This window comes from Terrapene carolina, unplaced genomic scaffold (assembly GCF_002925995.2).
Source record: "Terrapene carolina triunguis isolate 2854851 unplaced genomic scaffold, T_m_triunguis-2.0 Scaffold1054, whole genome shotgun sequence".
Taxonomy (NCBI): Eukaryota; Metazoa; Chordata; order Testudines; family Emydidae; genus Terrapene; species Terrapene triunguis.
The window spans coordinates 234,953-260,928 of record NW_020665405.1 but is presented as its reverse complement, the minus strand read 5'-3'; the positions used below and the strand labels follow the sequence as shown (position 1 = coordinate 260,928).

Genomic DNA, 25,976 nt, shown 5'->3' with positions numbered 1-25,976 from the left:
TCCTCTGGCCCTGGCTGGACAAAGAGTCCTGTGTGCTCCCCGCTCCCCCCCCCCACCTCTACCAAGGGGTGTGTGCAAGCAGCGCCCCCCCATGAGGGTTAGCAGGGGGCTGCGGGTCGGGATTGAGGGGCACCAGCAGAGCTGTGTTTGGGGGGGGGCACAGGGCTGGAATAGCAGGAGGTTGCGGGTCCGGAGTGAGGGGCACCAGCAGAGCTGGGTTGGGGGGCACAGGGCCGGGACAGCAGGCAGCTGCAGTTGAGGATTGAGGGGCACCAGCAGAGTTTGGGGGGCCGTCCCCTGCCTGCTCCTAATGTTCCAACTCCCACCCCCATTATAAAAAAAGCCCCTGTAGTATTTGTGTTTGGGGGGTTCCTACAAATGGCTAAATGGGGTGCGCTGGGATCCCGTTACCGGCTCGGATTACCCTCCCTGGCCTGACACCCGATCCCACCTGCATCAACAGCCCTGACAAACACAGCGCCTATTAATAACAGCAGGGAGAGTCTGCCTGGGACACAGCAGCCCCCCAGGAGGGGACAGAACCCAGGAGTCCTGACTCCCCCAATCCTGGATCTACCTGTCTAGACCCCATTCCCCACCCAGAGGGGGGACGGAACCCAGGAGAACCCAGCCCCCAGCCCCAGCTCTAACCCACTAGCCAATGCTGCCTCTTGGAAAGTCCATCCTTTGGCCAGAGAAAGGAAGCCCCCTCCTCACAGTAGAGGGCAGAAGAGGCTGTGGGGCAGAGGGATAGAGAGAGAGCCCTTCTCAGTGTGGGGCTGGTGGGAGCCTGGGAGGGAGAGGGACAGCTCCTCACAGTATGGGGCAGGGGGGCTAGGGAGAGGAAGGAGAGGGGAAACCACCCCAGTATGGGATGGGAGAGCGCTATGGGACAGTTTTGGTGGCCACCCCCGCGAGCTCCCTGTGGCTGGGTCGGGGGTGACATGTCCTCCCCCCCGCCCCTTGGGCCCCGCCTCCTGGCTGCTCCCACTGGGAGCAGAGCGTGAGGGAACCAGCCACAGGGGTAGCTCAGGCCTGGGGGAGGGGAAGGGTGGACAGAGCAGGCACCATGCTATAGGGCCACCCCGGTCAGGTGGGGGAGGGGCACAGACCCAGGGGGTCCATCCCCAGGTGCCCTGGCCAGGAAGGTCACGATCCCTGGGGCCTGGTCCTTTGCTGAGTTGGTCAGGCCAATTTAGTCCCATTGATTAGAGGGTAGGGGCCCCCACCCTGCTCAGCCTGTGCTCCCCTGCCCAGGGGATTTAATGCCCCAGAGGGGCCCTTGCTGGAAGGATTCATGCCCTTAACAGCCCCCAGCCTGGAGCTCCCTTCCCCCTGGTATAGCCCAGATAGCAGCCAGGCAAGCTTTCTCCCCCACCCCGGTCTCTGCCCCCCAACATGCCCCTGCCCTGATGAGAACTGGATTAAGACCCAGCATCCGCTAGAGGGGAAATGCCCCGTGTTCCATTCCCCAAGCCAGACAGCCCATGCCCTGGGGCCAGGCTGGAGCCAGCCCCCCCCTACTGGGGAAAGGCCCCATGTCCCATTCCCTGACTTCTGTCTCTTGGCCCTCCCGGATCCATGATGGTCCAGCTTGTTTTTTCAGCAATCCAAAGAAATTAGGGCTAGAGTGTTATTAGATACGGAGCCCACAGGGGGTGCTACTGGGTTACAGCTGCCGAGAGCCCTTGGAAAGATGATGCCCTCAGGGCTCTGGCTCTCAGGAGGGTCCAGGCAGGGTTTGCAAGGGGCTTTGGGGTCCAGGGCTGTCTTCTCCCCAGTTGTCAGGGCTTCCTGCTGGCCTCTTATGCACTTCCCTGAGTGCTCCAGATAAGCTAGGCAGGGCTGGGTTAGTGCTTGGATGGGAGACCGGGTGCTCCTGGGGGGCAGGTGCTCAGCAGGGGGTGCTCTCTCCTTGCCATCACTGCTGGCCCCACTGTCCCAGTGCTGCACTAAGGGGTACTGTGCTGCAGGGAGTGAGTTGGGGGATCAGTAGGGGCTGAGAATCCATGCTTCCCCCAGCGTGATGCAGCTTTAATCACCCCAGAGCTGGTTGCATTTCAGTGGAAGGGGTGAGAGATCCCCATGTAATTTTCAACATCCGAAAGTGGGACACTGCTGAGACATCTTTTAGGGGTCTGAAATATTAATACAAAAGACAAGACCCCCTCCCCCCAGACACACCTCCACTCACTGTGTGCAGGTGTCGCTGCTCCCAGCTGCTACCTCAAAGCCAGTCTTATAGATTTACAGATTTCAAGGCCTGCGTGGGCCATTCGATCATCTGCCCTCCTGTACAACCCTGGCCAGAGTACATCACCAGGCCAGCTCCCCTGTACTGAGCCCGATAACTTGTCTTCGGCTAACGCGCCTTCCAGAAAGGCAGCCAGCCTGGATTTGCAGATGGCGAATCCACCCATCCCTTGGGCGTTAGAGCCAATGGTCACTCGCTCGCACTGTCATACATTTGTGCCTTATTTCCAGTTAGAATTGGGCTGGCTTCAGCTTCCAGCCGTGGGCTCGTGTTCTGCCTTTCTCTGTTAGATTAAAACGCCCTTTAGTAGCTGGGATTTAGGGTGGACAAATTTCCAAGGGGAGAAGATTTTGGCCAGTCCCTAGTGTCTGAATGAGCCGATCATGAAACCCTGAGTTCAGATTCACCCTGCAAAGGGTCAGCTCTGGTGACTGTCTCCTTGTGCTCCCGCCTCTGTCTGCACCTGTCTGCATCTTGTCTTATACCCAGATTGTCAGCTCTTTGGGCAGGGCCTGGCTGTTTGTACAGCACCTAGCACTCTGGGGGCCTTGGCCATGACTGGGCCTAGACGCTACCATAATACACCCAATAAATCATAATAATCATAATGCCGCCAGTGCCAGTACCTGTCCAGGTCTCCTCCAGTCTGGACGCTGCCCCTCGAACTGAACACTCTGCTGCGCTGTGCTCGCAAACACTGAGCACGACAGCTTGACTCCAGCTCCAGCAGTTTGTACCCGAGCTCTCAAGGATGTTATCAGTGAAATGCTGCCACAGCAAAATGGCCTTTTTCGATAGAAACTGCTCACAAAAATTGTGGGGGTTTTTTTGGTTAAAATGTTTCTTTTCCCCCCTAACCAAGCCCGAACATGAACATTTTGACCTTTTCCCTATTTTCTACCTTCCCCTCCCATGGAATTGCAGCAAGGAAATGAACGAAGGTGTCGCTATGTATCTGGCACCAGGGCGCTGTGGTGCTGTGAGTGGCATTGACGCACATAGACAGTTCAGGATAGACAGGGGGTGCTGCTGACCCACACCCAGAATTGGGTACAGCCCCCTGCCCTGCACAGCATCTATAGACCAGAGCCTGCAACTGGAGCCTAGTTCTGGGAAGGGAGTGGGGCCTAGTGGTTAGAACAGGGGAGATCTGGGAGACAGGACTCCTGGAGTCTATTCCTGGCTTTGTGAGGGGAGTGGTGTCTAGTGGTTAGAGCAAGGAGGAGGACCTGGAATTTAGGACTCCTGGGTTCTAGTCCCAGCTCTGGGTGGGGAGTGGGGTCTAGTGTTTAGAGCGGGGGGGGGGGGGGGGGGGGGGGCTGGGAGTCAGGACTCCTGCCTCTATCCACAGCTCTGGGAGGGGAGGGGGCACAAATTGATTTTTGCAAACACTTCCGCTAAAATGAAAACCGTTCATTCTGAAACCAACAGAACGAAGCCTGGTTTGGAATCTGCAGGTTTTAAATGCAAACGTTTGACCGTTTTTAAACTAGGTTCGATTTTATCGCTTTTCCTTTTAAAAGCCAAATATTTTCAGTGTTGCCAACAATGGGGGTTTTATCACAAATCACGCAACAGGTGACTCAAGTCCTGGAGCGCCAGGATTAAGGGAGAATCTCTCAGCTTCTGTTGAAAAAAGCCAGCGTCTAGCCCTGTGGAAAGTAGCTCCTGCCCTTAATTCAATTCAGCCGGCCTACAGCGGTCTGACAAAATCCTTAAAGAGCCAGGGACCCCACCCCACCCCACTCCTGACAGCTCAAAAAAAACCCAGAAGTTGAACAAACTGAAACTGAATTTAAAAAAATTTTTGAAGCGACCCCATGATTTTTCAAGCAGATCTCGTGATTCATGATTACGGCTACGATTTTTTCACGGCAGTTGCGGAAGTCATGGAATCTGTGACTTTCAGGGACCTCCGTGACTTCAGCCCGCGGAGGTCAGGAGATGCAGGGTCCCCCCGTTGCCCATGGTGACCGGAGGGGGGACCCTGGAGCTCTGGGCCACGGCAGGGGAACCTGGAGCTCCTAGCCGCCGCGGGTGGTGGGGGACCCTGGAGCTCCGAGCAGGCCCCTGCAGCTGCCTCGCTTCCCATTTTGTCATGGATATTGTGAGTAAAAGTCACGGACAGGTCACGGGCTTCCATGAATTTTACTTTATTGTCCGTGACCTGTCCGTGACTTTTACTCACAATATCCGTGACAAAATCTTAGCCTTACTCACGATCTTTGAATGACTGGGGTCGGGGACGGTCCAGTTTGCTTGAGGAAATAGCAGACCAGGATGTGGAGTTCCCAAGGTGGGGAGGGGTGACAGGGGGTGCTGGGACATCGGGTGAACAACTAGACCTGTCCCAGGCAGACCAGGACGCCGGGTGCTTTGACCCCTTCCTGAGCTCCTGGGGCTGGGATAAGGCCTGTAACCATGTGTGTACTGCGCCCCCTAGTGGGGGTTCCCAAAAGTGTCCTCTGTTGGATTACACTCTGACCAGCCAGATCCTCAACAGGGGCGGGGCTGACTCTGTGCTGCTGGAATGAGGATGAAGCATGGGGGACGGGGAGCCATGAATCTCAAAGTCTCTGGACCATATGGAGAGCTCCCTGAACATCCAGCCATCCCCATACACCCTGTCTGTCTGTCTATCTCCATACACCCCCCTCTCTCTACCTATCTATCCATATATTGCTCCTTCCCCTGGTCTTTGATCCCCTTCTTCCCTTCCCAGAATTGTCTCCCCTCTCGGCCAGTGTCCCGGGATGACTTCTGCCGGCCACAGCCCTCTCCCACCTGTATGTGAACTGGGAGGGGCCTCCTTTCCCTCTCAGTTAGTAGAGTGGGTGGAGGGGGGACAAGAGGCTTCTTACGGGAAGGGACTAGCTGGTAGATCCAGGAATCCTGGCCCTGGGAGCTCCTGAGGGGGCTGGGGTAGCAGGACTGGTTTGAAGCCCAAGTGGCCCCACCCTGCCTTTGGGCTCATGACTCTGCTTTTAGCCACCACTAGGCAGCCAGATATGAGTGGAAGGGGGGACTAACCTCCACCCCTCCCCAAGATCATACCTTCCTTGCAGGGCACCACTGCTGAAGGGAAGAGCACAGCCTCCAGCTGGGGTGCCCAGGGAGGAGGGGCTGAACCAGGACTGTGCTTATGAACTAAGTTCTAGCACCTCCCATGGTTACCTCAATAATGCACCTCACAGCCACCCCATAAACTCCAGTCCCCCTTCCCTCAGACTGTTGGGGGATTCCTGGGGCAAGATGTTCTGGAGCGGAGGGGGGAGTGAATAACGGGCAGAAGCACAGGGGTTGGGGACCAGACCCATCCATGAGGACTCCACACCCAGCATTGGGACCAGGGCCGGCTCCAGCATTTCTGCCGCCCCAAGCAAAAAAAAAAAAAAAAAGCTGCGATCGGCGGCGGCAGTTCAGCGGCAGGTCCTTCGCTCCTAGAGGGAGTGAGGGACCTGCCGCCCCCGACTTGCCGCAGGTGCCGCCCCTCTCCCTTGGCCGCCCCAAGCACCTGCTTGTTAAGCTGGTGCCTGGAGCCAGCCCTGATTGGGACCCTCCAAGAAGGCCTGGAAGACCAACACCCCCCAGTCCAGCTGCCTCAGAGCCAGTAACCTCCCACTCCTCGCCCCAAACAACACGGCCTCCACCAATTCATGGCCTGCATTAAGAAAAACTGGGTTCTCACTAGCTCCTTCCATATCAGGGGACCCAAGGTCTGTACAGCCTGTGAATGCTCAGGCACTGAGATGCAGCCACCTCTGGGGTGGGGCACAGAGGAATTTATACAGGGAACCCTCACCTGGTGCTGAAATGCAGCCACCTCTAGTGTGGGGTGCAGAGGAATGTGGGATCCCTCGGCTGGTGCTGAGATGCAGCCATCTCTGGGGCACCAACATTGAACAAGAGTTTAGTGCAGGGGTAGGCAACCTATGGCACGTGTGCCGAAGGCGGCACGCAAGCTGATTTTCAGTGGCACTCACACTGCCCAGTTCCTGGCCACCCGTCCGGGGGACTCTGCATTTTAATTTAATTTTAAATGAAGCTTCTTAAACATTTTAAAAACCTTATTTTCTTTACATTCAACAATAGTTTAGTTATATATTATAGACTTATGGAAAGAGACCTTCTAAAAACGTTCAAATGTATGACTGGCACGCGAAACCTTAAATTAGAGTGAATAAATGAAGACTCGGCACACCACTTGTGAAAGGATGCTGACCCCTGGTTTAGTGAATAATCCTGTAGTGTAGTCAATCCAAACTACAGCATTTGTGGCACAGAGCCCCCTAGTGCCACACAGAGCCATTGCCGCTGACACTGAGTGGTGATCACCCCCCACTGAGCCCCTACCGTGTTCCCTGCAGCACAGCGACCCCTGGTGCCACACAGGGGCTCTAAGTTCAGCACCAACAACTCAGGGGAATGCCCCAAGCTGAGGCCCCACCCCACTCCCTGCATTTCCCCTGGGCTCTCCCAGGCTTTCATCTGCAGATTTGGTCTCTGACACACACACACCCCACTGTCCCCACTGGAATGGATGCACTGGCTCTTTAAATATCCTTGCCAGTCCCGGCGCAGGACCTGTGGGCACCTCAGGAAATGACTATTTCCAGATAATTATAGGCTGTGCTGGGCCCTGCCTGCTGTGGCCGGGTGAGCTCACTCACCCCTAGTTATAGGCATGTAGACAGGATGGGGGGACAGGGCATGGAGAGGCTGGGGGGAGGGGGCAAAGGAGTCGGGGAGAGGGGCAGAGAAGTGAGTCAGGACTCAAGCGTTCTATTCCAACTTGAAGGGGGGAGTGGAGTCCAGTGGTTAGAGTTGGGGAGGCCGGGGCTGGGCTCTATTCCCAGCTCTGGGCGGGGGTGGGGTCCAATGGTTAGGTACTATTATCCCCCTGCAGCCCTGAGTAGATGCCATTGGCCCTGCCTCAGCTGGTGCACCCAGCTCCTATCTGTGGTGTTTCCAGCATGCCCTGCTTGGAGAGGCTGGTACTAGGCACCTGCTGAAGGTTGGCCTGGGTTCCCGCCAGAGAGAGACCTTCAGTGAAGGACACCAAGTGACGCCCGGCAGACACGCTGGCTGTGCTCGAGGCAACGGGCTGCGGTATGGAGTAGCCGCCTGAATATACGCTACCAGCTGCTGTGTAGACGTCCCCTTCGGGGGTCCTGACTCCCCACACTCCGGCTCTAACCACTAGACCAGGGGTGGGCAAACTTTTTGGTCCGAAAGCCACATCGGGGAATAGAAATTGTATGGTGGGCCATGAATGCTCAATAAATTGGGGTTGGGGATGGGGTGAGGGCTCTGGTTGGAGGTGCAGGCTCTGGGGTGGGGCTAGGGATGAGGAGTATGGGGTGCAGGAGGGTGCTCTGGGCTGGGACCGAGGGGTTCAGAGGGCAGGAGGGGGATCAGAGCTGGGGCAGGGGTGCGGGAAGGGGGGCAGGTTCTGGCTGGGGGTGCGGGCTCTGGGGTGGGGATGAGAGATTTCAGGTGCAGGAGGGTGCTCCAGGCTGGGATTGAGGAGTTTGGAGAAGGGGAGTGGGATCAGGGCTGGGGCAGGGGGTTGGGGTGTGGGGAGAGGCTCAGGGGTGCAAGTTCCGAGCAGCGCTTATCTCAAGCGGCTCCCAGAAGCAGCAGCATGTCCCTTCTCCAGCTCCTATGCGGAGACATGGCCAGGCGGCTCTGCACGCTGCCCCATCCGCAGGCACCGCCCCTGCAGCTCCCATTGGAGTGCTTAGGAGCCAGAGCGGGGCCATGTGCAGCTTCCGGGAGCCACGTGGTGCTGCCCTGACCCTGCACTCTGGCTGGAGCGGGGCAAGCCCCAGACCCCGCTCCCCAGCCGGAGCTTGCGGGCCAGCTTAAAACAGCTTGCAGGCTGGATCTGGCCCCTGGGCCATAGTTTGCCCACTCCTGCCCTAGACACACCACTCTGCCCAGAGCTGGGAATAGAACCCAGGAGTCCTGACTCTCAGCCCCCTTTGCCTGAACACTCCTCTCCCAGAGCCAGGAATCAGGGCTGATGAGAGCAGTGGAAATAGGGTGACCAGATGTCCTGATTTTATAGGGACAGTCCTGATTTTGGGGTCTTTTTCTTATATAGGGTCCTATTACCCCTCACTCCCTGTCCCGATTTTTCACATTTGCTGTCTGGTCACCCTAAGTGGAAAGCGGGGGGACAACTGTACTGGGCCCCCCAAACATCTGTCACTGGGGTGAAATGGGAGGGGGTGGGGCCCCAGCGAACATGATGTATTGGAGCCCCAATTTCTCTTGATGGGCCTACCAGGAACAGAAACAAGGAGTCCTGACTCCCAGCTACCCTGCTCTAACTACTAGACCCCACTTCCCTTCCAGATCTAGCATCTGATTGCAGGCTCTGGGATATAGATGCAATGCAGGGCAGGGGGCCAGAACACACAGGGTGAAGCTTTCGCACCCCTCCGTCCTGATCCTGGCCCTGTCACACGGCCCCATCCACGTCCTCTGTGCACAGGGGGAGTGAGACGAGCAGGGAGCCAGGTCCCAGCAGCCACGGCTGTGGGTATCAGGCACCCATCCCCCCACATGCCCTCTGCCCCTGTGAGTACCAATAGTATGTGATAGTTAATAGTTCATTTCCTTGCTGTAGTTCCCAGATCCCTGGAGCAAGGGGTAGCAGGTTGGGCTTTTTATCCCTCGGCACTTTCAATCCCAGAATCTCAGGTCCCAGCACAAGGCTGTGATATTTGAGTGGCAAAGGGGGAGATTTTCCTTCCCAAACACCCGCTCCACTGATTCACATCCAAACATCCCTGTTGAATGAATCCCAGCTCACACGCCCCATCTGATTGTCTCCAGAGATGGGTTGTGCGGAGTAGCTGGGGGCTAGAATTTCACCCAGACAATAATAGGCTTTGAGACCATTACAGCCTCTGCCTGCTGCAATGATCCACTTCCTTGAGAACATAAACAAGAGCTTTTTAATAAGCCCTTTTCCTCCCATGACAAAACCCAGCATTTAGCACAGCTCCCAGAGGGCTTCTAACCCACCTTGCTGAACATTTTTCAATGCAATGATTGGTCGCACAATTGTTCTTGTGCAGTGTTGCTGTGTGCTGTTAAACACCTGCCGTGTTCCACCCCAGAGCTGGCTGCATTTCAGTGCTGTGTGAATGATCCCTGTATAGAGTCACTGCATGCTGTTAAACACCTGCTGCTTCCCACCCGAGAAGTGGCTGCATGCATTTCATTTTCGGGGAAGGAAGTGATCCTTATAAGTAGTTTGCAAAGTACCTGGCATGACAGAAGCTGCAGAAATGTTAGATTGTTATCGCAGACGTTGAAATCTTCTCCGGTCCGTGAGCAACAGCCATGGGCTGACTTCAAACCACAGTTCCGGTGAGAGATTAAAGAATCAAATAATTGTAATGTGCAGTTACCATTCCTGTAACCTGACGAGCCAAACTCCTTTACAAAAAGGGAGTGGTACTGCCTACACGCACAGCTAGGGAATCGGAGGCAGAGAGAGCAGAATGGATGCCTGGTGAGACTCTGGCAGAGATGCAGGAGTCCTGGCTCCCAACCCTCTGCTCTCACCACTAGGCCCCACTCCCCTCGCGGAGCTGGGGACAGAACCAGAGTCCCGAGTCCCAGCTATGCCCAGCGCTCCCCTCTCCCTGACTGTTCTGTTTGGTGTGGGTCGCTGCCGCTTTGTGTCTGGTGCCGGTGGAGGCGCCGCGTGTTTGCTCTGCCCCGGGTCTCCTCCCTCCCCAAACCCAGCCCAGTGCCGGGGCTGGGCCGGAGCTCGTCAGGCAGGGTGAGTCACTCCCGCACCGGGGGTGTGTGTCAGGGAGCTGAGGCAGCAGGCAGCCCTGGAGGAGCCCGTCACCGCCGCACGGGGCGGGGGGCGCAGCGGGATCCCCCGGGCCGCGCCCCGCTGAGCCCCGGGGAGGCAGCAGGCTGGGCAGTGGGAACGGAAAGCTGGTAAGTTACACGGGCAAAGCGGGTGGGGGGAGTGGTAGGAACACCCCCCACCCGCATAGCGAGAATCCGGATTCCACTCACCCAGGATGGGAGGAGGAAAAGGGGGGGATCCGGATCCCCTCCCGCAGGAGGAAGGGGGGAATCTGAATTTACACCTGGCGGGAGGAGAGAGAGAATCCGGATTTACTCCCCAGGAAGGGAGGAGGAATAGTGGGGGCAGGAAGACACGGAGGAGTCCGGTGGCACCTTAAAGACTAACAGATGTAATTACCTTTCCCTCCCCTCCCTTCTCTTCATGTGCCAATATAGATTTCTGCCTGCATCTGTAATTTTCACTCCATGCATCTGAAGAAGTGGGTTTTTTACCGACGAAAGCTTATGCCCAAATAAATCTGTTAGTCTTTAAGGTGCCACCAGACTCCTCATTGTTTTTGTGGATACAGACTAACACGGCTACCCCCTGATACTTGGGGGCAGGAAGGGAACTTTAATGGGATCTGGATTTGCCCCTGGGTGAGATGGAACAGTTGGGGCTGGTCCCTGGAAGGGGTGGGGGTTGGATCCCCAAGGAAGGGGGAGAGGGGAATTTGTCCCTAGGAAAAAGTGGACCATTTTTTGGGGGGGGGGGGAATCTGATTTACTTGGGGGCGGAGGGGCTGGAAGGGTTTGCACCTGTAGGTGGGGTAAGCAAGTGCTTGTTTGCCTCGGGAGGGAGAGTTTTTTGGGTGGTGCAGATTTTCCTCTGGGGGTGGGGGAGGAGAATGTGGTGTTTCCCCCAGAAATGCATCCTGCCCCCCCATGGCCTGTTTGGTGGGACCCCATTTCACTTCCCCTCATCCCTACCAGCCCCCCCAGAGAGGGGCAAGCCCCAAGCCACATCCCAGAGCATGTGTGAAAAAGTGGGGGGGTGAAAAAGAGGGGGTTGGGTATGGCTGGGGAGGCGGGGCCTGGGTAGGGGTGCCTAGGAATGGGTAGGGGCCCTGGGCATGGCTGGGGGTGCCCAGAAATGGGGAGCATGGGGATGGGTAGGGGGTGCCTAGAGACTGGGCTTGGCTGGAGGTGCCAGGAACGTATGGGAAGGGGAATGGGAATGGCTTGCTTGGAGCCTGGGTGTTGCTGGGATACCTGGGAGGATGAGGGACCTGAGCTGGGCAGAGGCCGAGGAGGAAGGAAGGAAGGGAGAAGAACTCTCCTCTGGAAGTCCCCAAGTGCTGGCTCCCTGGCCCAGGCTGAGAGGGGGAAGGGGGCGGGTGTGCGCTCAGACAGCCCCTGGGACTCGCTGATCACCCCTGCTGCAATGGGGCCGATACAGGTGACGGTGGGGGAGGCTCCTCCTGGGTAGCGATGCCCCTGGCTGCTCGCAGAATGAACCTCTTGGCTCCTGCATGCTGGGAGCAGCTTGGGCCGTGGGGCCTCCTGCTCTGGATTGAGGTTCCCCCAGCCTCCCTTCCCCCCATACCAGGCCTCCCCATGCCAGAGGCTCTGTGTGTACTCCCCTTCTCCCCTTGCACTGATGCCAGGGGCTGTGTGCACCCATCCCCCCACCCTCTTTCTGTCTGGGAGATCCGGCATTCAGGATGCCAACTGGGTATCTGGGGGGAGGATGTGCAGTGATGAGTTGGGGTGTTAGAAGGAAAGTCGTTACTGGGGCCATCAGCCAGTTCTCTGAGACACAGACAATCACAGAGGTGCTGGAGACTGTGGCTGTGCTGCAGAGATGGCAGGGGCTCCATGGGTCCCCCCTTTTGGTTTTCTGATCTCCCCAAAATCCATTGGGTTCTGTCCTTTGATGCATTTTGGGATGCTCTAAGGACTGCTGCGAGACGGGGCGCTGGATGAGTCCTGATCCGTGCAGGGCCTAGCGGATGTTAACTGGGCCTCCTGAACTGCTCCTCAGAGGCTGGAGGGGGGGATCATATACTCACAGCTGCCCATGGGTTCCAGGGCTGCCCCCATAGGTACAGCCGCACCCCCTGGCTTGAAGTGGTTCCCATCATATACAGGGTTTACAGTCTGGTTCAATGGCTCTCAGCACCCCCACTATACAAATTGTTCCAGGACACCTTGGCTGCCCCAGTTTGGCAGTAGGGGCAGCTACCAATGCCTCTTCCTTCCCCTGTGGGGACCTTCCCAGTGTCAGGATCCCTGAGAGATCCAGTTGACTGTAAGCTCCAGGGATGCTGGAGGAATCAGGCTGTTATGTTCTGGGTGTTATTTCACTAGTAATGCCTGGCTTAGCCAAACATGAATCTCAGATGTAATGACACTGGTGTGTATGTGTGGGAAAGATGGGGTTATGTAGGTATACCCACTGCCATCCTTTGTTGAATGGAATCAGGGTGTCATAAGGCCTATATTGCTAATGGTGATTCTCCTCTGTCAGAGCAGAAGGATATGGGATCTGTCCCTGCTCTGCAGCATAGTGACCCCCCCCCCCAAAGCCCTAGTTGGCAGCGGGTTTGTGCCAGTGCTCAGCTCTTCGCCTTTTCCCAGGAGAAGGGAGTTGCCCAAAGCTACACTTCGGGTCAGTGGCAGAGCCGAGAGTAGAACCCAGGGGTTCCTGGCAGTGTGCTTGGGCACTAGTACCTTGTGCCACATGCCAGCCCCCCACACCCTCACTCTTAGGGAATTTAGCTGGAGAGAAGGATAGTACTGGCCCTGGGAGGGGAGTAGAGTCTACTGGTTAGAGTGTGGGGGGGGAAGGACTCCTGGGTTCTATCCCCAGCTCTGGGACAACAGTGGGGTCTAATGGTTAGAGGACGGGATAGGGAGTCAGGATTCCTGGGTTCTAGCCGCAGCTCTGGGAGGGGAGTGAGGTCTAGAGCAAGGGGGGCTGGAAATTAGGACTCCTGGCTTCTATCTGCAGCTCTGCATGGGGAGTGTGGAGCAGCAGTCGGAGCAGAGAGTTTCTCCCACTAGAACTTTGGCTTTCCCTGGAAAGTTCCAATCCTGCTCTGAAAAGTCCCGTAAGTGTCTGAATTCGCCAGATTGCCCCAAGCTGCCTTCAGCTTTCTCTGCTGCTCCCGCCCCCCACGCCCCCGCCTGCCGCCCAGCGCTGTCCATGGAAACATTTACTCCGCCATGCAGGCACACATACAAACCGCAGGGAAGCAGCTGCAGGGACAACATCCCTTGTGTAAGAGCTGGCTTGGGGGACGCTCCAGCCTGAGCAAAGGGAAAGGCATTTCCTCTGGGGAGCCGGAGTAGCACCCGACTGGGTTGGAGGGGAAATGTCTAGGCAGAGCCATGAGCTTCCCCACTCGTCGTCAGTCCCCACATAACACCTGTCTGTTAGTCAATGCAATAAAAATGATCATGCTCTGCCTCCTGCCTATGGGTCACAGCACTGTGCAAAGGTGGTTAAGCCACACAAGCCCTGCAAGGAGTAATGCAGGGTTGTTTGTCCCCTAGAGTTGGGGAAACTGAGGCACAAAGGAGGGAAGGGAATTGCCCAAGATCACAGTGTCAGTGGAAGAGTCTGGAACCCAGGAGTTTTGACTCCCAGCTCCCCTGCTCTAACCACTAGATCCCGCTCCCCTCTCAATGATGGGAATAGAATCCAGGAATGGTGATGGAAAAAACAAAGACTGAATAGGCCACAAAGACTTCTCCCTAAGGGTGTACTCTGAGGGGAGGGGTTGCACGCATTGGCAGGAGGTTGGGGTGGGTATGTGGGCTCACAGAGCTGCTTCCTGGGTGTAGCTGCTCGAGGGAAGGGAGGGCATGAAGATCCTCCCCACCTGGGGCAATCAGGTACGCTTTCACAAGAGCTAAACGATTAATAATCACGTAGGGCACCAATTGAGCAAACTCTGGCTCCATTCCCACTGGAGATAAATCTGAGCTGCAGACCCTATATCTGGATACCTGGTCACTGTGCAGAGAACACCCCCAAAAGGAGGCAGGATGAGGGGTGCAGGACACACCTGAGAGCACTCGGGGGAGTGCAGGGCCAGTGAGATGGAGGGGGGGGCTGTTAAACTTCCCATCTCCAGGAGGGGGGTGGGGTCTAGCGCATCAGAGCGGGGTGGGGGGGGGACCAGGAACCAGGACTCATGGCTTCTATTTCCAATTGGGGAGGGGAGGGGGATCTAGTGGTTAGAGCAGGGAAGGCTGGGAGACACGATTCCTGGGTTCCAGTCCCAGCTATAAGATGGGAGTGGGAGCTAGGGGTCAGAACATAGGGTGCTGGGAACCAGGAGTCCTGGGTTTTATTTCCACCCTGGGAGGGGAATGGGATCTAATGGGTAGAGCAGGCTGACCTGGGAATCAGAACTCCTGGGTTCTATCCCCAGTTTGGAGGTGGGGGGGGTCTAGGGGGTTTGTTAGAGGGGTGCAGAGGCTGGAAATCAGGATTCCTGGGATAAATTAAGAATTTTCCCTGCTGCACAACACTGAGACTGGAGTCTGGATTCCCGCCCCCACCCCCAAGTCTGGGTTACTGGGCCAGGCTAGGTAAAGCCCAGCACTGGGATCAGCATCGACCCATCTGCCTCCTGTAACCCTCAGCGAGCGTCACCCCATCTCTGTTGCCTGGGGGAGGCCACAGGGCGTTGCTATGGTGCTTGGAACCCCTGCTCCGAGGTGGTAGGTTCCAGGGCCTGGGCTGGCCGGGACCCCCCATCGCTGGGCGGTTAAGCCCCATCCAGTGCCCTTGGTGCCAGGTGATTGGGCTCATCCTGAGCCAGCAGAGGGGTGAAATCTACGGCTGGCTGGATCAGTTTTCAAAGGGATGCTGGGAGGGAAATGGGACCCCAGTGTCTCCCCTTGGCCTTCTCCAAGATCCCACTCCCTGCCCATATTGATGTCCTGAATCAACCTTCCCAATGACTCTGTGAGTAGCCCTCGGCCCGTGTCTGAAGGGAACAAAGTCAGGCAGGAGGGGAAAGATGGCTCAGTGAGACCGGTGTGGGGAGGAAGTGGTGTGGGTGACCAGCTGTGCTGCAGGGAGTGTGTGTGTGGGCTCTCCTTGAAGTCAGTGCTGACCCTGGTGTCTCAGAGCTGCAGTAGGGGGAGCTGTTGTGCAGGAAGCAGGGTGGGGGCTCAGTAAGGGGTGCTCTCCCCTCGCAGTCAGCTCTGGCCCCAAAGCTGCACTGCAGCATGAGACCAAGGCACTGACCTTTTGTGGTTATCAGACTAGCCATTCTTCCCAGGAGTCAGGGTGTGGCCCCTGGTGTCCTGCCCAATTTCTGACATGGGTAATCCCCTTCTGCCTCCCGACATCCCGCCCTGGAACTTCCACTTTCAGAACAGGGCTCTCCTGTCTCAGGCTGTTGTGGGGGTGGGGGCTGTTAACCAGTGGCTGTGCCCCACCCCAGAGGTGGCTGCATGTCAGGGCTGGGCAAACGATCCATCCCTATGTACAGTGTGTAATGAACTCTGGGATGGTTGGTGTTATGGAGGTGAAAGAGATTCAGGGTAGGACAATTCTCTCTCTTGGGCTGGGATCCTGCCCTCTTCCCAGGGGCCAGCTCCCTCCCAATGTTCCACAGCCCGATGACTTTTGCTCCCCAATGTCCCTCTTGCAGTCAGGTAACCCGGTGCTGCCTCCTGTTTTCATAATTGGGCCCCCTTCACTCCACCATATTAACCAAGGATCCAGCAAGCTCACTGGATATGGACAGAGAACTCTTTCATGTTTTTAGGGAAGTAAATAGTAATAGGAACTGTGTAATCATGGGGGACTTTAACTTCCCGGATATAGATTGGGGAACAAATGCTCATAACAATAATAGGGCTCAGATGTTCCTAGACGTGCTAGCTGATGAACTCCTTCATCAAGTAGTTGCTGAACCGACGAGGGGAGATGCCATTTTCGATTTGGTTTTGGTGAGTAGTGAGGACCTGGTTGAGGAAATGGTTGTAGGGGACAACCTTGGCTCGAGTGACCATGAGCTAATTCGGTTTAAACTAAATGGAAGGATTAACAGAATTAAATCAGAGACTAGGGTTTACGATTTCAAAAGGGCTAACTTTAATAAATTAAGGCGACTAGTTAGGGAAGTGGATTGGACTAACATATTTACGGATCTAAAGGCAGAAGGCGCCTGGGATTATTTCAAGTTGAAGTCGCAGGAGCTGTCGGAGGCCTGTATCCCGAGAAAGGGAAAACGGTTCGTAGGCAGGAGATTTAGACCGAGCTGGATGAGCGAGCGTCTCAGAGGGATGATTAAGAAAAAACAGAAAGCATACAAAGAGTGGAAGAGGGGAGGGATCAGCAAAGAAACCTACCTTATTGAGGTCAGAGCATGTAGAGATGGAGTGAGAAAGGCCAAAAGCCGTGTAGAGTTGGACCTTGCGAGGGGAATTAAAACCAATAGCAAGAGGTTTTATAGCCATATAAATAGGAAGAAAACAAAGAAAGAAGAAGTGGGACCGCTGAAGACTGTAGATGGAGTGGAGATTAAGGATAATCTAGGCATGGCACAATATCTAAACGAATATTTTGCATCGGTCTTTAATGAGGCTAATGAAGGGCTTAGGAATAGAGGCAGCGTGACAGAAGGGAATAAAGGAGGGGGGGTTGACATTACCGTATCCGAGGTAGAAGCCAAACTCGAACAGCTTAATGGGACTAAATCGGGCGGACCGGATGATCTTCATCCGAGAGTATTAAAGGAACTGGCGCGAGAAATTGCAAGCCCGTTAGCAATAATTTTTAATGAATCTGTAAACTCGGGGGTGGTACTGTTGGACTGGAGAATAGCTAATGTGGTTCCTATTTTCAAGAAGGGGAAAAAAAGTGACCCGGGTAACTACAGGCCTGTTAGTTTAACATCTGTAATATGCAAGGTCTTGGAAAAAATTTTGAAGGAGAAAGTAGTTAAGAACCTTGAGGTCAATGGCAATTGGGACAATTTACAACATGGTTTTACAAAAGGCAGATCGTGCCAAACCAACCTGATCTCCTTCTTTGAGAAAGTAACAGATTTTTTAGATAAAGGAAATGCGGTGGATCTAATATACCTCGATTTCAGTAAAGCGTTTGATACGGTACCGCATGAGGAATTATTGGTTAAATTGGAAAAGATGGGGATCGATATGAAAATCCAGAGGTGGATAAAGAACTGGTTAAAGGGGAGACTGCAGCGGGTCGTACTGAAAGGTGAACTGTCAGGTTGGAGGGAGGTTACCAGTGGAGTTCCTCAAGGTTCGGTTTTGGGTCCCATTTTATTTAATCTATTTATTACTGACCTCGGAACCGAATGTAGAAGTGGGCTGATAAAGTTTGCAGATGACACAAAGTTGGGAGGTATTGCCAATTCGGAGAAGGATCGGGATATCCTGCAGAGAGACTTGGATGACCTTGTAAACTGGAGTAATAGTAATAGGATGAAATTTAATAGTGAGAAGTGTAAGGTGATGCATTTAGGGATGACTAACAAGAATTTTAGTTATAAGCTGGGGACGCATCGGTTGGAAGTGACGGAGGAGGAGAAGGACCTCGGAGTCCTGGTTGACCGCAGGATGACGATGAGTCGGCAATGTGACATGGCCGTGAAAAAAGCTAATGCGGTCTTGGGATGCATTAGGCGAGGTATTTCTAGTAGGGATAAGGAGGTGCTGCTTCCGTTATACAAGGCACTGGTGAGACCTCATTTGGAGTACTGTGTGCAGTTCTGGTCTCCCATGTTTAAAAAGGATGAACTCAAATTGGAACGGGTACAGAGAAGGGCCACTAGGATGATCCAAGGAATGGAAAACCTGTCGTATGAAAAGAGACTCGAGCAGGTCGGTTTGTTTACCCTAACCAAAAGAAGGCTGAGGGGGATATGATTGCTCTCTTTAAATATATCAGAGGGATAAATACCAGGGAGGGAGAGGAATTATTTCAGCTCAGTACTAATGTGGACACAAGAACAAATGGATATAAACTGGCCGTCGGGAAGTTTAGGCTTGAAATTAGACGACGGTTTCTAACCATCAGAGGGGTGAAGTTCTGGAACAGCCTTCCGAGGGAAACGGTGGGGGCGAAAGACCTCTCTGGCTTTAAGATTAAGCTTGATAAGTTTATGGAGGGGATGGTTTGATGGGATAACGTGATTTTAGTCAATAGGTCAATAACGTGCCAGGCTGGTAATTAGTAACAATGGTCAATGCGGGTCTGGCTGGAGAATCTTGCCCGCATGCTCAGGGTTCTGCTGATCGCCATATTTGGGGTCGGGAAGGAATTTTCCTCCAGGGTAGATTGGCAGAGGCCTTGGAGGTTTTTCGCCTTCCTCCGCAGCATGGGGCAGGGGTCGCTTGCTGGAGGATTCTCTGCGACTTGAAGTCTTTAAATCATGATTTGGGGACTTCAACAGCTGAGTCAAGGGAGAGAATTATTCCAGGAGTGGGTGGGTCAGCTTTTGTGGCCTGCATCATGCGGGAGGTCAGACTAGATGATCATAATGGTCCCTTCTGACCTTAAAGTCTATGAGTCTATAGACTGACCTGAGCTGGGATTTGAACTGGGGTCTCTAGGGAGGAGAGGCCTCCACCAGTCTAACCCCACCTTCTCTCTGCAGACAGGATGATCCCAGTAGCTGAGTTCAAGCAGTTCACGGACCAGCAGCCGGCCTTCAAGGTGCTCAAGCCCTGGTGGGATGTGCTGGCTGAATACATCACGGTGGCCATGCTCATGATCGGGGTCTTTGGCTGCACCCTGCAGGTGGGTACTGGGCTGGGATGTGGGCTGGGACCACCCTCTGTGAGACCCCACCCATGCAGCAGCAGGGATAGGACCTGGGACCTCTGGATCCTCCTCTCTCTGGAGCTGAAGGAGAATCTCCAGCAGCAGCAGTAGAAAGTTCTATCCCCGGAAGTTGATGTGCTCATGCCAGTCAGTACGGTGCCCATAATAGCATGATGCAGACCCCACAAACCGGCCAAGAGCAAGAGTGGAAACAGAGGAGAAGCCAGCTGGCTGGGAAGAACACCCCTTATCCTGTCCCCCTTCTGCCTGTCAAATTGCTGCTGGGGCAAATGGAGTCCCTTGTCCACAGTGGATGCCCTGTTGCATTGTGGGAGGGACATCCCAGCATGCACTCTGCTGTGACGTGAGGTGGCTGGAAGATGCACCCCTGGGGAACTGTGAACTTTGGATCAGAACCTCTGGGGTTTGGCTCTGAACAGCTGGGTAGGTGAATGCCACCTTCCTCCTGGGAGAGGAGAGGGTGGGCCCAGGGCTCGAGGGAAAGGGGAGCAGGGGAAAGGGCGAGGGCCATCAATATAGATCCTAAGATGGACTTGTCACCCTTCCCCTGATCTGGAGGTGTCTGCCTCCCCTGGAGCTGCCAGTCCTCCCAGGAGGTATTGTATCAGTGCAGGTGCTGCCACCCCGCTGCAGGGGATCCGCGCCCAGGCAGGAAGCTCGCCCCAGCATGTCTGGGGTGTGGCTGGATCGCGGGCTGCCCTGGGGAATGGGAGGAAGGTGGGGCACGAAGGCTGTGGCTCAGCACCAGGAATGAAAGGGGCTGAGATGAGATGAGCCCGTCTCGTGTGAGCCTGATCAGAGACAGGCTGCTGAGCTAGATGGGCCCAGTGGGCTGATCCAGGTGGGGGGAAAAGAGAGCTGAAAATAGAACCCAGGAGTCCAGATTCCCAGCCCCTCCCCCTTATTCTTACTCCCTTCCAAGAGCTGGGAACAAAACCCTGACTCCTACCCCACCCCTGCAGCTCTAACCACTAGACCCCACTTCATAAATGTCGGACTTGAATTTTAGTGGTTAACTGATGGGCCAGCAAACTTTGCATTCTGGGGTGGAACAGGGGGAGATGGGAGACTGACACCCCCCCATCTCTTCCCCCTGCATGAGCTACCCCTCCTCCACCCAGCCCTGTTATAGGCTGGTCTGTCATCATTCTTGGGTCGGGAGGGTGCTTGATCACCACCAGATGACGGTCCCCCCGATATTGGGGGTAGGAGTCTGTCTATACAGAAGCCAAGCAGCAGGTGCACAAGGCAGCAGCCCTGTTACATCATCTGTCTCTTGTGGCAACAGGGAGAATATCCGTGGCAACGAGTCCCATAGGCAAAGCTCCAGGGCCACTGGGGAGGAGGGTGGGAGTGAGATTAGCTCCCTGCTGGCCCCCTCTTGAGTTAACCATTCAGGCACCTGCCACACTGCCAACCAGTGAGATGCCAGGGGGTGGTGGGATCTGCCAGGGAAGTACAGAGAAACCCCCTTGAGATGGTGGCTAGAGCAAGGTGGGCTGTGAGCCAGGTCTTCTGGATTCTCTCCCCAGCTCTGGGAGGGCAGTGGGGTCTAGTGGCTTAGACCAATGGGGTGAGGAGTCAGGACTCCTGGGTTCTATCCCCAGCTCCGGGAGAGGAGTGGGATCTAGGCATGGTGAAGGCAGAGGAGCGGCAGTAGTGGCAGGCAGGACTCCTGGGTTTCATTCCCAGCTCTGCCACTGACTTTTGGGGTGACCTCAAGCAAATCCCCTGTATGCATATGTTCAGACCCTGCTGACACTGGGACCATCAGCACAGCACTCTATTGCTTGAGTTGAGCTGAAGGAGCAGCTCCATCAGCTGGCACAGTAGGAGGTTGGTCACCCACACTGCACAGGTGGGTTTGGCTTGCTCAGAACCAGGGGCTGAAGGACAATTTCTGTAACAGGAAGTCATGTGGCCCTGGGGTTGCAGTAACCAGGGGATTTTATTTTGCGTGCCACTCGGCCAGCTTGGGCTCTGCAGAATGAGAGGCAATAATTCTTTACAGCACCCTGATCAGCTCGTCTCTGCTTCCTGCCACCCGCCCTCCCCTGCTCTCCTACCTAACAACATCACGGCGGGGCCTGTTCCCTTCGGAGTCAGGACTCCTGGGTTGTGATTAGCGATGGCCTGGCTTAGCATGGGCCCTGAATCACAGGAGCTCCTCATGGGGTTGGTGTGTGCCATGTGCAGTGCACGCATTCACAGGCTGAACTCATGGGACGCTCTTGCTGCTCTCTAGCTGTGGGGTAAGATGCCGGCGTGAACTAGCATCTCATTGCCCTTCTCTAGTCCCATTTGTCTCAGCCTCACCAGGTGCTTTCGAAACTTGCTACCTCCCTGGAGTTGGTATAATGCCCATTTTATGGAGGTAGAAATGGAGGCACAGAGAGAAGGGAGCAGCCGAAGGGCTTAGAGAGAGTCAGTGGTAGACCCGGGGATAGAACCCAGGAGTCCTGACTCCTCACCCCACTGGTCTAAGCCATTAGACCCCACTGCCCTCCCAGAGCTGGGGAGAGAACTTAACTCCAAGCACCTGAGCTCTAACTACTAGACATGCTTCCTCACCACCAACTGTGCTTCTTGGACACTGTCTCCTTTGTCCCAGGGGCAGCCTAAGTGGGGCCAGAATGGGTCGTGCCCACTGGTGCTCCAGAGTCGCAGCCCCCTGAGACTGCAACTCCCAGCACACCAAGTGTCACAGAACCCATAGCGTTCCCAAGGTGCACCTCTGTGCTGGCTGGGCTGCAGCCTGCTCTGGGCGGCACAATTAGGGGCCACCCTTGGCTTCTGTCTCATGGATATTGCATTGGGTGCTGGAGTGTCTAAGCTATCCCGGGGCTCCTGGGTTGGGCAAGGCTTCGGTGCCCCTGTTATCACTATTGCCCTGACATACGCGTGAATGCAGCCTGCAGTCAGTGCTCAGGGGGCAGAACTGTGCATGGACCATTGCATGACATACAGGGCCAGACCCCCAGCGGGTGTCAATTGGCCAGAGCTCCATGGGAGTCAATGGGGCCAGACCCCCAGCAGATGTAAATCAGCCATTGCTCTATTGGAATCAGTGGGGTCAGATCCCCAGCTGTTGTGAATCAGCATCCCCCATCGTTTCCTCACCTGTTCCCCTCTGTGGTCATATCCCCAGGTGACACAGGACAAAATCATCTGCCTCCCCAACCATGCCCCTGCTGGTGCCCCACTCTCTGATGAAACGTGCCAGAATTTCGCCAGGAAGAGCCTCAATGCCTCGGAGCCAGACACACCCCTGTCCTCCCGGGAGATGAGCGGCCTGCGCAACAACCTGGACATCCAGCAGTACAGCTTCATCAACCAGATGTGCTACGAGACAGCCCTGCACTGGTACGCCAAGTACTTCCCCTACCTGGTGGTCATCCACACCCTCATTTTCATGGTCTGTGCCAACTTCTGGTTCAAGTTCCCTGGCACCAGCTCTAAGATCGAGCACTTCATCTCCATCCTTGGCAAGTGCTTTGACTCACCCTGGACTACCCGGGCTCTCTCCGAGGTCTCTGGGGAGAACCAAGAAGGGACGAGCTCAAAGAAGGAAGACCGGCGGAGGAAGGGCATCAAGGACGAAATGCCCGAGCCCCACCCTGCTCTACAGCCTGTTCAGTCCATCTCCGAGAAAAAGGTAGCGGAGACTCCTGCGGTCAGCCTGCTGGACAAGAAGGAAGGGGAGCAGGCCAAGGCTCTGTTTGAGAAGGTGAAGAAGTTCCGGCTGCACGTGGAGGAGGGAGACATCCTCTATACCATGTACATCCGCCAGACGGTTCTCAAGGTCTTCAAGTTCCTGATTATCACGGCCTACAATGCCGCCCTGGTGCAGAACATCCGCTTCATCGTGCCCTGCAGCGTGGAGATGGAGGACATGACAGGCTATGACCACTTCTGCTGCAACCACACCAAGGCTCACCTCTTCTCCAAGCTGGCCATCTGCTACATCTGCTTCTTGGGCATCTACGGCCTCACCTGCCTATACACGTTGTACTGGCTCTTCCACCGGCCCTTGAAGGAGTACTCCTTCCGCTATGTGCGAGAGGAGACGGGCATCAGCGACATCCCCGACGTCAAGCATGACTTTGCCTTCATGCTTTATCTAATTGATGAGTATGACTCCCTCTACTCCAAGCGCTTCGCTGTCTTCCTCTCCGAGGTCAGCGAAAGCAAGCTCAAGCAGCTCAACCTCAACCATGAATGGACGGAGGAGAAGCTGCGGCAGAAGCTGCAGCGGAATGCCCTGGGCCGCCTGGAGCTCCACCTCTTCATGCTGTCCGGCTTGCCTGACACAATCTTCGAGCTGACCGAGGTGGAGGCCCTGAAGCTGGAGATGCTCAAGGATGTGACTTTCCCACCGCTGGTGGCCCAGCTTGTCCGCCTCCAGGAGCTCTCTCTGCTGAACTGCCCCGTCAAGCTGCCATTTGCCTCCCTGGTCTTCCTGCGGGACCACCTCAAGGTGATGCAGGCCACCTTTGACGAGATCAAGGATGTGCCACTGTGGGTCTACAGCCTGCGCGGGCTGGAGGAGCTCCACCTCTCTGGCCTCTTCAGCCAGGAACTGGGGAGGGCGTCTGGCCTGGAGAGCCTGCGGGAGCTGAAGAACCTCAAGGTGCTCTCGTTGCACAGCAACATCTCCAAGGTGCCGCCCAGCGTGACTGATGTCTCAGCTCACCTGCAGCGCCTGTGCATCCTCAACGACGGCACCAAGCTGGTGACGCTCAACAACCTCAAGAAGCTGGTCAACGTGCGGGAGCTGGAGCTGGTCAACTGCAACCTGGAGCGCATCCCCCATGCCGTATTCAGCCTGGTCAGCCTGCAGGAGCTGGACCTGAAAGACAACCAGCTACGCTCCATCGAGGAGATCCTCAGCTTCCAGCACTGCCGCAAGCTCGTCTGCCTTAAGCTCTGGAGCAACCGCATTGCCTATATCCCCGAGCACATCCGGAAGCTCAAGGGCCTGGAGCAGCTCTACCTCAACCGCAACAAAATAGAGACCCTGCCCTCCCAGCTCTTCCTCTGCACCAAGCTCCGCTGCCTTGACCTCTCCAACAACGGCATCCAGGTTATCCCCCCGGAGGTAGGTGTGCTCCAGAATCTCCAGTACTTCACCATCTCCTCCAACTCGGTGGAGACCTTGCCCGATGAGCTCTTCTTCTGCAAGAAGCTGAAGACTCTGATGGTGGGACACAACAAGCTCTCCATCCTCTCTCCCCGCCTGGGCAACCTCTCCTTACTCAGCAAGCTGGAGTTGAAGGGGAACCGTCTGGAGGCCTTGCCGCCTCAGATCGGGCGGTGCCAGGCTCTCAAGCGCAGCGGCTTGGTGGTGGAGAGCACCCTCTATGAGACGCTGCCCACGGACATCCGGGAGAGGCTGGAGAGTGAATGAGAAGAGGGGACAGTCATCAGCATGGGCAGGCTCTTTGGTCACCTGTAGAAAGACTCTCACAGATGACTAGAGCTGGGAAGTGCCTGGTGTGCTCCTAGGCCAGAGCTGCAAAGGCACCTGGGAGATCTCCCACCAAGAGTCTTACCAAAGAATCATCCCCCCGGCCATGGCTAGGGAGGGGCTCAACTTTTCATCCCAGTGCAAATGTGGACAGTCAGTGATCCTGTACGGCAGGATTGTTGTACAGTCAGTGATCCTCTGTCAGGGCTGCCACGTTGTATCCTGGATTGCAGGGGAGAAATGACTCTATTTATACATATTTTTTAGTGTTATTAACAAGCAGCGTTTATTGCTTTTAAAAAAGGGCAATTTTTGTTTGTGTGCTTATGTGTGTGTGTAAATAGCTCATGTTTTAACGTGCTAGATCTCCGGCACACTTTGGTCACTGCCCCATAAACTGTACCCCATCCCACAGTCTATCCTACGAATTTCCAGGCCAATCTGATGGGTAATCTAGAGAGGATGCAAATGTGGGTGTTCAACTGAAATTTTGCTGTGGCTTTAACCATGGGAGAGTCTTGCCTCATTCCACAGCTCCACCCACTCCACTGATACAAAGGGATGCCTTTTTGACATCATTAGCCAGTGGAACTCATTGTCACAAGGTGTCACCAAGGCCAAGATCTCATTAGGATTGAATTTCATTAGTGTTTGGTCACGCCTCAATTTCGGCAGCCCACACCCACTGTGCTGTAACCACATTCCCAAGGAAGGTTGCAGCTGGCTTTGTAGGTCATCTGCCCTGGAGAGGGGAAGGAGTGTTACCAGGTTGAAGCATCTAATGGATTTACAGTACCAAGAGAAGCTGGGTTTGCCACTAGGTGTGGTATGTGCTTATCATACAAATTTAGATGGGTGGGTGTGGCTCCCATTGACCCCGCCCCCCTTGGGTGTGGCTTCTCCTGCTGTGACATGTCTCCTCCTCCTTGAGGCATGGTTTTTCCACCAATGACATGGCCCTCATGGGCTCCTCCCCTGAGTCCCACCTCTCTGTGGCAGGATTCCAGATGGTCTTTGATTTCCCCTGTGCTGCATGTACCTGAGTCTGGAGTCCTTACTCAGGCAAAGTTCATGGGAGGATTTCAGGATCGAGCCCTTCTTTTTATATTAAAGGATGTATGGGGGGAGTGGCAATCCAAACACCTGTTAATAGCAGTGGGCCTGAACCAGGGCCCTGGCTCTGTGCAGCTGGAGGGGAGAAGTTTGAAATCTGACCTGTGCAAATAGCCTTTATCTGTGCACCAAGCTGGGTGCGGCACTCCAAGAAACCCCAGTCTGAGCAACGCCCCAGCCTCCTCGGCAGCCGCTCCCAGAACTGGGGGAGCACTCCTAGGAACTCCAACATTGAACCCTTCTTGCCCGGTAGCCAGCGGCAAGGCACCCTGCAGTTCTGGGAGAACCCCCATCAGCTCTGTCCTGGAGCCAGAGGACATATGGGCCAGACCCGAAGTCAGTATTATCATAGTAACGGGTAAAGGCCCCAACAGAGCAGAGCCTCCATTGTGCTGGCTGCTGCACAAACACCTCCCCCACAATGCGATCGGGGCCCCCTGTGCACCAGCCACTGCACAGACCCCTTCCCCAACCCCGAC

The 25,976-nt window shown here is 55.4% G+C and overlaps 1 protein-coding gene across 1 annotated transcript; it reads left to right on the top strand.

Moving 5' to 3' along the window:
• The first annotated feature begins 18,734 nt into the window (after positions 1–18,734).
• LOC112109455 (volume-regulated anion channel subunit LRRC8E-like) lies at positions 18,735–24,490 on the top strand. Its single transcript, XM_024203973.2, has 2 exons — positions 18,735–18,872; positions 22,066–24,490. Exons 1-2 carry the CDS (start codon positions 18,735–18,737, stop codon positions 24,322–24,324), a joined length of 2,397 nt encoding a protein of 798 aa, XP_024059741.2. The 3' UTR covers positions 24,325–24,490.
• The last annotated feature ends 1,486 nt before the right edge of the window (positions 24,491–25,976 follow it).

What these genes read in the sequence shown, in the direction of transcription:
- LOC112109455 (XM_024203973.2), top strand. Translation starts at nt 18,735, where the DNA reads ATGATCCCAGTAGCTGAGTTCAAGCAGTTCACGGACCAGCAGCCGGCC. An exon ending in TCTTTGGCTGCACCCTGCAG is followed by an intron (nt 18,873 to 22,065) that starts GTGGGTACTGGG and finishes TCATATCCCCAG; the next exon opens with GTGACACAGGACAAAATCAT.